Here is a 12,500-nt window from a genome sequence, read left to right as displayed (position 1 = left end):
ATTATATTAAGTCACAGATACAATTAATATATATAATCTAAGGCATGTAATGTTTTTCGTTCTCACCCTCTTCAAAAAGGATCTGAGGTAAGGATGCATCTGCCTTTGTCACCTAGCTCTGTCAAGCAGATATTTTTTTCTGCTTGGTAAATCTTCCCTACAGTCAAATATTTGGAAGCTGAATTTGCAAAAGAAAGACTGAAATAATTATCGTTTAAAGCTCAGTTTTTTTGCTCAATCTTTCATTTTGGCAAAATGTGTATATTGTAATTATTATTAGCATTAAGCGTGTCTCTTAAAGTTTTTAAAATAGTACGACTTTTTTCTGTTAGAAATTATCTTTTCTTTTTCTTTATTTACTGTTGATTTAAATATTTTATCCGAGTTTTATGGGCATTTATTCATTGAGTAGCCATGTTAATTTACAATTGGAAGAAAAATTGGCTTAGCAAATTAAAGTCTTTTCTCCCTCTAAACTGGAAATGGAAAGCAAAAATAATTTTCCAAAATAATTTTTTTTTACAAAGGCCACATGATTTTTAATTACATATAACAGCAGCTTCATTAGAAATAAGAATAATTAAATCCTGAATTACTGTGGGTGTATTTTTTTATATTTATACATCAGTTCTCTCTCTCCCCATTCTATGTACATACATACACATACATACACACGCACACACACTATTTTATTAAATCTGAAAAAATGTTCACAAATTGTTACTCAGAATTTCACGTGGCCGTTCACCAGATAGTTATATCTGTGAGATTGCTTGTGTGTGTGTGTGTGTGTGTGTGTGGACTGAACACAAACTTACTAGTTACGGCTGGAAAGACTTTGATCAAATTCCCGCACAGTCAGGACCGACCAAGTCTTAAACAACAACAGCAACAACTTGGTTACTCTTTAATCCAACTAGAACGAATGAGTGTAGATAAAGAATTTCTATCTCGCGAGTCGAAAGACATAGGTTCAGAATCAAACACTGACATCCAACTCAACTTCAACTTGAAGTTCTAGATAAAAGACATATCCTATATCGGTGGTTGTGGAACCGACAAGGAGAAGCGTTGCTTCGGCAGTTTACGTTGCTTGAGTTATTTGACGGCAGTTGACGCAAGTTGGTGGTTGTAGTTGACTGTCGTTGACATTAACTGTCGTTGACATTAACTGTCGTTGACATTAACTGTCGTTAGTTAATGTTAACTGACGGTAATTCACGGTATTCATATTAACGTTAGTAGATGTTAGTTACGTTACTGGATAGCATATGACGGTGATTGACGATAGTTAACGGTGTTGACATTAGTTGACGGTAGCAGAGGTCAGTTGATGTTACTTAACAGTAGTTGACGATAGTTGACGTTAGTGAGCGGCACTTGACGGTAGTTAGCTGGTTCAATTTCTAGCAAAGCTGAAAATCCAAATTATTTTTATAGTGAGTTCAATTCCCTCCTGGAGAAGTCATGTGACATCTGTCCATCAACATGAAGAGGAGGAGGAGGAAGACTGAAGAAGACAGATGAAAAAGAAGAATGACGACGACGATGAGGACGCTGATAATGACGATGATGATGATGATGTTGACGATGATGTTGATGATGATAGATAATTCTGGTATTCATCGCAGCTTCCTTAATCTGATCGTCATTTCCTGCAACTTAGAATAATTTCTATAGAGCGAGGTCTTTTAAGATAGGACACAAGCCTTCGACTGTTGTTTCTGTGATGCGATGCCAGCTTTAGCTACAAATCGACTGATGTGTAAAGTTGCCCCAAAATGGTCTTTGCTTGAAATGATTTCGCCATTGGCATCAAGAAGAGGGGGCTGCACAGGAAGTGCTTGTCGGGCAGGTAGCGCTCGGAGGTAGTCCAAATTTTCTTGATACTCAGGGTCCGCAATGGTTAGCAATGTCACACTGCCATCAACGGTACCAATCACAATCGATGTTCCCAGAGCGTTGCAGGCCATTGTGTTTACTGCAGCATGCGTTTTGAAATTGGCTATCATTTTGGCATCAGATACTCGGAAGACGCGAATCGTTCTCCGACCGGAATGGTAATACACCACGTGTTGGTCATTCTTCGCGAAGAACACTTGGATATTGAAAACTCCTTCAGCGACTTTTGGAATAAACGTCCGAATTGTTTTGCCGTGTTTCAACTCAAGAAGTTCCATGCCTCCTCTTGAAGGAGCATACAATCCGTGTTTACCGTTTTTCGTTGACATTCCATTCCAACGCATAACAGAACGGATTAAAGTTTTCTTCTTCAGGTCAATTATGTTCCCCTTTTCACTGTCGACCACTGCAATTTGGTGTGCTTCGTGCGGCATGGCCACTACCTCTTGTATGTCTTTGTAGTTAGAATATTTCAACTGCATGGTAAACTGGAGATGTCCAGTTTTGGCATTGTAGATGTTAATGGTATCACAGCTTTTGTCCGTTGCAGGAACCGCGAGTTGAAGACTGCTACAAGTCAGTACAGGCTTGAGAAATTTCTTCATCGCATAATCAAATCTATAAACTTCGTCTCCGTCTGGAAATATGAAACAGGAACCGTGGCCCTTCTCTTCACTGACCACCGAAAAACTAATTACTCGTGTATTATCATCATTGAGCAGGACTACTTGTGTGTTGGCCTGAGCAATTTTCTTCATCATTTTCCCAGTTTTGGCGTCCCACACCACCACCCCGACCGATTCGGCAACCACCACGTATTTGCCATCTTTCGTGATGAGGGCACTCGAGATGATAGAATTGTGCGACCCCCCGGGTAAGTTATGCACCAGTTTACCTCGTTCCATGTCCCACACTCCCACACCATTTCGTGTCGTTGTAACACAAAGGTTGACATTTTCAGCAATATTCATCGATTCTATTGGCTTCTCCAGACGATCGATCGAATGAACATCTTCGAGAATGTTATCAAAGTTCCACACTTTGATAGTTTTGTCAATCGAAGAAGAGATCACTTTATTGTTCTTGCCGCGGACAGCGTCCATAGCGATAATACGTCCAAAATGTGCGTCCAGTACTTTCACCATATTCCCTTGCTTCACATCCCAGACATACAGGTTCCGCCTGACTCCGGCCACTACAAAATGATTGTTCTTAGTGAACGCTAATAAACTAAAAATTTGGTTTTTAGTCGGAATATTTCGAACGCCATGTGGCAGCTTCAGATCTTTTTGCGTGTCTTTCTTCAGATCATACAACTTGTAACCAAATGGAATTGTTACAAGAAGGTACGCTTCGTCGGGGGCCAACGCCATTGAGAAAACCGGTTCTGTGTTATTGTCTAGGGTCCGTTCGTAACGCCAACGGTTGCCACTCAACTTATAGGAAACCACGGCATTATCACTTATTTCAATGCAGGTGTACAAACGAGTTTGTTCTTTTGTCAAAACGATTCCACTGTGGAATTCAAATGGTTCGACAGAATGGTCAGAAATTTCAAGAGTCATAGCATTGTTGTCTTCATCATCATTTTTCAAGAACACCAAGTTATTACCTTTTTCTGTAAACGTTACCAACAGAATCGGCATCTTCAGTTCAGACTCAAAACTGTTAAGAAATTTACCTTCGATAGTCATTAAATACCATTCTTTCTCCTTCCAGACAGCCAAGTGTGAGTTTGAGACTGTGGCACCGAGCACTTGACCTTTGAACTTTCCATCAGGTTCGTTAATTATGTAATAGTCACCGGTGTAAATTAAACAAATAACTATTTGTTTGTTGTTTGTGTAACCGACAGCGTATTTGTCACTAGGGGATATGGATAAGTTTTGCATGATGCCCTCAATTTTAGGGGAAACGGTTCGTACCACGTCTCCAGAAGACAAGTCCCATATGATAAACTTGTTGGAAACAGAAACTACGTAGCGTCCATCTGTAGTAACGGCAATTCCGAAAGGGGCGAACGGATGACCTTCTAAAGAATATTGAAGAGGGCCGCCGGGCGTTTGTAAACAGTGATGTCCCGGAATGAGTGCACAGTTATTTAAGCCTTCACTTTCACACTGGTCGATAAGGCTGTGGATTTTTTGGTGGGAATTATAGTAGGGTAAAAGTCTGCCAATAATCTGAGGGCCGAGCATATCTGGGTAGTGGTTTAGCACCGAACTTGACAAACGGATAGCGTCTGCTATGAGTTTTACCTCCTTGTCGTAAGTATGCTCTAGGAGGTCTTCCAGATCTGCCAGAAGCGACTGCAGAGGCATTGAACTAAGCTTGGCGTGGAGCCAACGGTAATTGAAAATGACTTTTTCGTATAAATCCTCGTAACGATAAGATCGAATGAGCGAGTATGGTAACTCACTAAGTTTACGCAGGTTGTACCTGGTTACTATTACACCTTCGGCATTATTAAACACAAGTGGCTGCAGGGGTACCTTACGATCTCCTTCGCCGTGTTTGTCGTCTAGGTTAAACCTTTGGCGTTGAAGTTCGGAGTATTCAAAAGGTTTCGGAATACCACCCCCCCATGTTCCAATGAAATATTCTGCCAGATTTGAGTGTATTTCGCTCACAAAATTCAAGTTCTTCAAATAGCGTTCTTTAGCTGCGTCAATGAACTGTCTGTGGTACCAACCTATAACATTTACTCCATCTGCTTCCCTTTCACTCAGGTACCCAGGTAAATCGTTTCTTATCCGCGTCCACAACAAAGGCGGAATGCGGCGTGTAGGTGGCAAATGGTACTGATAGACATCATTAAGAACTTTTTCATCCAACGATAAAAGATCTTCGAGTTCCGTTTCTGAAAGCCCATTCTTCGATGCTGTTATATAACCCAGGGCATGCGCTACAAGTGTTTTGCCGTGTTGATTTTCGATTTTTTCCAGAAGTTTCGTGATGCTATCATGAATTGAATGCCCCAGTTGATTCGGTTGGGGTTTTTTATAAGATTTCCATCGGCAGATTTCGTCAAAAACCAGTTTAACATAGAGAGGTAAATTACATTTTGATATCGCCTCATTCACCACTTCCCATTGTTCGTTCGTTATGTTTCGATTGGCATTTTTCAACCAATGTTTAAGAATGGTGCTACTAAGGTTGTGCCCCAACGGTAAAATTTGCACGTAGTTTTCCTTCGATTCCACAATGGTATTCAAATTCTCCAAGATATTATAATAATTGGGCAATGTTGAAACGATAAGTTTGACGTTCGGAGCGAGTTTTCGAGGCACCCACGAGAGCTCGTGCGCCCCACTAGCAGCCGATAATTGATCTAGGGAGTCGAGGAAAATGATTAACGGTTTTTTAGCAGTGGCTGAACACATAACCTTCTTGAAGTGCTGTATGAGAGGCGCCAGTTCGTCCGGAACCTCCTCTTCCTGAATGTCATAGATGTAGCTGAGTTGCCGGCTCAAGGTGGTCAACAGTGGGACAATACTGGAACTGCAGGGTGTTGTACCGAGAAATCGGAGGATCATCACTGGCTTCTTGTTCCCAGTGAACCATGATGATACCTGTCGATATAAAAGAGAAGTCAGATTAGATCAGATTAATACGTATTAACACATTAAAGCACGCTAACAGAGATTAAGACAGATTAACATACGTTAAAACTGATAGATGGGTTAAGTAGACAAATATGAGCCAAATTTGACATTATTTGACCTGGAGCTTACAGCAACAAGAAGAAAAACGGCAGTAGCGATGATGGGAGTATTAAATAATGTGGTCCTAGGTATGCAATATCAGAATAAAAGACAGGATGGTAACGAAAGAGAGATAAAAAAAAAAAAAAGAGAGAGAGAGAGAGAGAGAGAGAGAGAGAGAGAGAGAGAGAGAGAGAGAGAGAGAGAGAGAGAGAGAGAGAGAGAGGAGAAAAATAGAAACGAGAGTTAGAAAGAGATTGGGGGACAAAAAGAGGAATGGTGGGAGAAAACGAGAGAAACTTTAAAATGCCTGATGTCAAGCGTTGAATCAGCAACGCCAAACGAGCGGCGCCAAAACGGCTGCGACAAAATGTCTCAAACTCTCTAAAGGGACTGATCTGAGGCTAAATACGAAACAAGAAAAGGCAGGTCCTTGTTCATTGGTTTGTTGGATGTGCTCAGGGATTGGCTCGGGGGCGAAACACGAAAGAAAAGCTGGTAGAACTAAACAGCAAGAAGCAAAATTAAAAGACTCAATGTTTACCTGACTGGCGCTTTTTGCCATGAGGGATGTCTTGCCGCATCCGCTCTGGCCAAACATGACGAACGGTTGGTCACTTTTGCCCACCACGTATTGGTGGACCCTTTCCACAACCTCTTCTCGTCCCTGGAACATTCTACAGAACTGTTGACAAGCGTGAAGATGCTGCAAAGTTTCTGAGTAAATTACGTCATTTGAGAGTTTCTCTTGGCGTTCCATGGCTGCGGTCACCTGACCAGTGACAGAACGGTAAAAATGGTTGCAGAATTCTTCCAGGTAATCTCTGTGGGTTTCAGAATCAATTCCTTCTTGTCCACTCCATTCCACGGTGAACCTGGGTCAGGAGAAGAGCGGAAAGTGAGAGAGGAGGAATATGAGACAGAAAGAGAGACGATGAGGGGGAGATTCAGAGACAGAGAAGAAGTGAGAGAGGGGGGAGAGGTAAAGTGAGAAAGTGAGAGAGGGGGAGAGATAAAGGTGGAGATAGAGGGGAGAAGGTAAACGGGAAAGAGGATAAGAATGAGAGTAAGAAAAAGATGCATACAGAAGGAGATAGCAAGAGAGTGACGGAGAGAGGGGGAGAAAGAGAGAAAGAGAGAGAGAGAGAGAGAGAGAGAGAGATAGAGAGGGGGGGGGAGAGGAAGATATATATATATATATATATATATATAGATAGATAGATAGATAGATAGCGGAAGAGAGAGAGAGAGAGAGAGAGAGAGAGAGACAGACAGACAGACAGACAGAGACAGACAGACAGACAGACAGAGACAGATAGAGAGGGAGAGAAAGAGAAGGGAAGAGACAGAGAAAGAAAGAGAAAACGAGCGAGAGAGAGAGAGAGAGAGAGAGAGAAGAGAGAAAGAGAGAAAGAGGGAGAGAGAGAGAAAGACAGATTTAAAGACGATCTCTTACCGTGCTATGTTGCTTTCTGGAAGTTTCTTTGGTAACTTCTCCCGGAGTGCTTTGAGAAGTTTTTGGGCCTCGTTGTCGACGTTTCGGGCCGCAAAATCTATAAATTTGCTAGCAAACCGTAACAACGTGACGTTGATGTTGCTGATCTCCCTCACGTAAGCCAGGCAGTGATCTTCAACATTAGGGGCCTTTAAAATACCTCGGATCACCTCACGTTCAGTCACTGTTTCACAATAGAAATAATATTTTCTAAATCAGGTTTAAACAAACAGCGAAGTAGAAGGATCGTTAGTGCGTCGGATAAAATGCTTACCAACATTTCTTCCTGCTCTTTACCTTCAGAGTTCAAATCCAACCGAGGTCAACTTGCTTTTTCATTCTTTCAGGGGGTCGATAAAAAATAAAAGTGCCAGTCATTTTCTAGGGTTAATGGAAATCGATCCCCCCCCCCTCGACCCCACCCCATCAATATTGCCGTTGTCGGACCTTGCAACGGACTGGCGTTCCGCTCAGGAGGATTGCTGTGATTTCTGTTTCTTATATACCATGGAAACCGGGTGGCTGGCCTTATCAGCCCTTGGGCTCAAGAGGTGGATAATAATAATAATAATAATAATAATAATAATAATAATAATAATAATAATAATAATAAGCACAAGGTCAGAAATTTTGAGAGGCGAGGTGAGTTCGTTGCATCGATCCCAGTGCTCAGCTGGTACTTATTTTATCGACCGCGGAAGAAACCAAAAGCAAAGTCGACCTCAACGGAATTTGAACTCAGAACGTAGAGAGGCTGAAATATCGCATGGCATTTTATCGAGGCTTTGAAAATTCTAATTTTAATAATAATGGTTTAAACTTTTGATACAGAGCAAGCAGTTTTTGAGGAGAGGGGCTAGTCGATAAGATCGGCTCCAGTGCACAATTGGCTCTTATTTCATCGACCCCAAAAGGTTGAAGGGCAAAGTTAACCTCGACGGAATTTGAACCCAGAACGTAAAGCCAGGAGAAATATGGCCAAGCATTTTGCATTTAGATCCAAGGCTCCTTCATTGGAATTTCAACAACATCAACAGGGCATTTTTGTATGTATGTAAGTATTAGTACAGATTTATATCTTTTATGTATGCATTGTATGTATGTATGCATGCATGTATGTATGTATGTATGCATGTATGTATGTATGCATGTATGTATGTATGTATGTATGTATGCATGTATGCATGTATGTATGCATGCATGTATGTATGTATTTATATATGTATGTATATCGCTGACCACTACATTTATTTGTTTTCTCTCCTTGTTTCTTTCTGTGTTCCTTTCAGTTGAAGAGCGTAGGCTCGAAACGTCAAAGACTTTCTCTATTTCCGAGCGCTAAACTAATATATCTATTTGTTGTTTACACCACCTGTCTTCGTCTGTTGTTTCTTTCGTAAATTCTCCTATATATATATATATATATATATATATATATATATATATATATATATATATATATATATATATATATATATACAAGAATAAGGGCAGGGAATCGTCAATTAATAATAGAATTAATAATTAACAATTTTGCCAAGTAGTTCAGTATGAAAAAACCTTTATCGGTAAAACCATTTATCATCATAAATATACAGGGATTAGCATTGAGTTGCTTCTCCAACATACTGAAAATTTAGAAATAGCAGTCAAAGAACTACTGATTCTAAACTACAAATTTTTCTCTAAACGGATGGCAATATTTATGGCACACATAGAACAAAAAAACGCCATCCGTTTAGAGAAAAATTTATATATATATATATATATATATATATATGAACATATTTCGACTCCATGTAAAAGGGTTTGCTACGTAAAGTTTTTAAAAGAAAGAAGATAAAGATGCAACGAGATAATCCTTGTTAAAGCACCACTAACCTGACATAAAAAAGTTATGCATTTGTTCCCGGTCGATTTTCTTCGTCACAAACAACACCTGAGCTGCTTTACGGATAATTTTTGTTAATTTGCTGAACGTTTCCCACCATGTAGCTTGGTCAGCTTCTTGTAAACGTTGGTGGCGCTGCAAGAAAATTGAAACACATAATACATACATACATACATACATACATACATATTGAATACATACATACATACATACATACATATATATAGTTATCCCTGCATATCTCATATCTACTTTTGTTCCTCCAATTCATTCTCTATGTCGTATCTCATCTAAATGAACTATTGCTTAACCATTCTCTCACATCGTCTCCGATGAAGGGATATAATAAATATCCTGGAAACAGCTGTAAGACATTCTATTTATAAATGTTCAAAAATCTACACAGCCTTGGGGTTTTTTTAATCTCATTACGAAAAGTAAATCTTTATATATATATATATATATATATATATATATATGTGTGCCAGAAGGTTTGCAAATCCAACGGAGGCCTCAAAAGATATTTTAATATCCACAAAGAGCAGAACTTATCTGCAGGTCTTGGTGGTCCAAATCAGAGATGCAATCTATGTGGGTGTCTTTTCAGAACATTGTCTGGTTTAAAAAGCGTTAATTCCGACGCGAACTTCATTTTCATTTCCATGTATTGATTGGATAATCGCTTGTTTGTTTCATAGAATCAATTAATTCAAAATATTTCGTTATACCATGGTTGTTTGATTATTTATAACATTTAAATTGTTTATAGGTCCAATTTTTTCAAATGCAAGCATCGTAAATATTGTTCTCGCCTAGAATTCATTATATTACACTATGATGTAAAAATATGGTAAACTTCTTCTATACATAGTTCACATTTATTTTTCCCTGGTCTATAAGGTTTAGCGATACTTTATCCTCCATTACGGTGTTATTATGAGCTTCTGTTTTTTTTTCTTATAAGCAAGCCTTCCATCTCATACGGTGTATGGAAGAATTTCTTTTAGATATTAGATCCTTTATATATTCTTTCTTAGGTGGGAGTGGAACGTCCTTTAAGGATGCTTAACAGAGCATGAGTTTTGATTTGAACAATTGCAGAGATTATTGTGTCGGTAAACGGTAAAACGGTAAACGTTTGGAGAAATCCCTAATAATTTACCAATATGAAAATTTATCGTTCTTCAACGAGCTAACAAAACGATTTACCAGAACATGGAGAAGATAAGCATTAAAGTATCCTTAAAGGATATTCCACTCCTACTTAAGAAAGAATATATAAAGGACCTAATATCTAAAAGAAATTCTTTCATACACCGTATGAGATGGAAGGCTTGCTTCTATGAAAAAACAGAGGAAGCTCATAAAAACAGAATAATGGATGATAAAGGATTGCTAAACGCCATAGATCAGGGACAAATAAATGTGAATTATGTATAGAAGAATTTTACCAAATTTTTACATCATAGTGTAATATAATGAATCCTAGACGAGAACAATATTTACGATGCTTACATTTGAAAAAGATGGACCTATAAACAATTTAAATGTTATAAATAATCAAACAGCCATAATATAACGAAATATTTTGAATTAATTTATTCTATGAAACAAACAAGTGATTATCCAATCAATACATGGAAATGAAAGTAAAGTTCGCGTCGGAATTAACGTTAAACACCATTTCATTCAACGCAATATTAAAATTAACTTAAAACTCTAAGCAGTTCAATCTGAAAGGATACTACAGTGAAGACCCTGAAGAGACTACACCGGTATTATAGCAAAGTTGCAAATGCAACGGTTACTAACCGAGGCAGTGGAAACATATGTAGGCCGGTATTAAGCTGTATTTAAATCAAAATATAAATTAAAATTCATGAAATATTACTTCACCATACTCCTTATTATTTATATTAAAAATGCCAGGAAAACCTAACTGTGAGTAAAACGGTAAATGTTTGGAGAAATCCCTAATAGCTTACCAATACAAAAAATTATCGTTCTTGAACGATCTTACAAAACAATTTACCAGAACATGGAGAAGATAAGCCTTGAAGCATCCTTAAAGGACATTCCACTCCTACTTAAGAAAGAATATATAAAGGATCTAATATCTAAAAGAAATTCTTTCATACACCGTATGAGATGGAAGGCTTACTTATAAGAAAAAAAAACAGAGGAGGCTCATAATAAAACCATAATGGATGATAAATTACAGCATATTTTTTAAATTAGAAAATATCCTCTGACAAACCAGCATCTAGCACTTTTCGAAGATGACCTATGGAGAATTGTTAAACACGTAAAACTTCATAAGTTCCCTAATAAAAAAAAAACCCAAAAAACAAAACAAATATATTCAAGAACTGCATCTCATACTTTGGAAAAAAAGATGGAATTCTTGTTCATGCAGATAAAAACGGGTAAATTATTACCATTTAAACTACTCTATGTACCACTCACTTCTAAAGAAAGATTATTAAAAAAACTATTAAATACTCACGCATACTATTTTATTAAAGGCAAAAAAAAAAAACTTTACAAGCTGTTACTCAGAGTTTCACGTGACCGTTCATTGAACAGTTGTGATTGTAGACAATATAAAGCGCATATATACGCATAACTGTCAGTCGGTGGGCGGAAGGAGGGTCACTTACCTTATTGTTAAAGTTGGTCAGAATGGAGCTGATCGGCTGCAGAACATAAACAGGTGGGACATAATTGTCATCTCTTTTATACCACATTTCCAAAAGCTCCAGTTCGGACGCTTCTTCTTTGATGCAATCTCTTAGCATTTCGAATTCTGTGGCTAAAATTAACGTCGGTATAGGGCGGTAGCCATATTTCTGTCCGAGCAAAACCTGAAAGAGAAGCGCCAAAGATTCAAATGGTGATTCGCTCAGTCTAAGTTCTTGGAATTAAAACCAGTTGAATGGTTTAAGCGCAGGATAAAAGTTCTTGTGGAAATTAAACAGAGCTCTTTATGTTCCGAGTTCAAACCTCACCGAGATTGATTGTGCCTTTGATGCTGCCTGGTCGAAAAAAATACAATCAAGTTCTGGTTCGATTTTTACCACAAAGCAACGCCCGCGCCTAATATGCATAATTTTTCTTAAATATGTTAACATGCTTAATAGATAGATAACTAATTGTCGTGACGTAGAATTTCTGTTCTTATAATAATTCTGCTTGTCATTACGTTACTTAGCCCGTCGGTAATGCTTTCACGTGAATTGAGATAAAGAGGGAGAAAGAAAAGAGGGAGAGAAAAGAGAGGCCGAGAGAAGCATCCATGACGTGAAATAGAGGGAGCGTAATTGTAACGCTTTCACGTGATTAATTGGAGGGAAAGAGAGAGAGCAAGAGAAAGAAAAAGGAGAGAGAAGAAGAGGATAAAGCAGAGAGCGATGCAGAAAAAGAGAAAAAGAAAAAGGAGAGAGAAAAAGTGAAGAGAGAAGCGTCCATGACATGTGGTAGGAGGAACGTAATATTCATTACGTGATTA

General features: G+C 38.5%; 1 protein-coding gene across 1 annotated transcript in view; it reads right to left on the bottom strand.

The window, feature by feature from the left end:
* Window positions 1-325: 325 nt before the first annotated feature.
* Window positions 326-12,500, bottom strand: part of LOC106874921 (NACHT and WD repeat domain-containing protein 2) — a 26,753-nt gene continuing 14,578 nt past the window's right edge. Inside the window, exons 4-8 of the mRNA XM_089343223.1 lie at window positions 11,653-11,856; window positions 8,983-9,127; window positions 7,063-7,285; window positions 6,151-6,481; window positions 326-5,474 (exon numbers count right to left, since the gene is read on the bottom strand). Of these exons, the coding sequence (XP_089199349.1) occupies window positions 1,692-5,474; window positions 6,151-6,481; window positions 7,063-7,285; window positions 8,983-9,127; window positions 11,653-11,856 (4,686 nt within the window). The 3' untranslated portion in view covers window positions 326-1,691. The remainder of the gene's footprint in view (window positions 5,475-6,150; window positions 6,482-7,062; window positions 7,286-8,982; window positions 9,128-11,652; window positions 11,857-12,500) is intronic.

Source organism: Octopus bimaculoides, chromosome 27, assembly GCF_046866305.1.
Source record: "Octopus bimaculoides isolate indiv1 chromosome 27, ASM4686630v1, whole genome shotgun sequence".
NCBI classification, from domain to species: Eukaryota; Metazoa; Mollusca; class Cephalopoda; order Octopoda; family Octopodidae; genus Octopus; species Octopus bimaculoides.
This window is presented reverse-complemented; position numbering and strand designations above follow the sequence as displayed.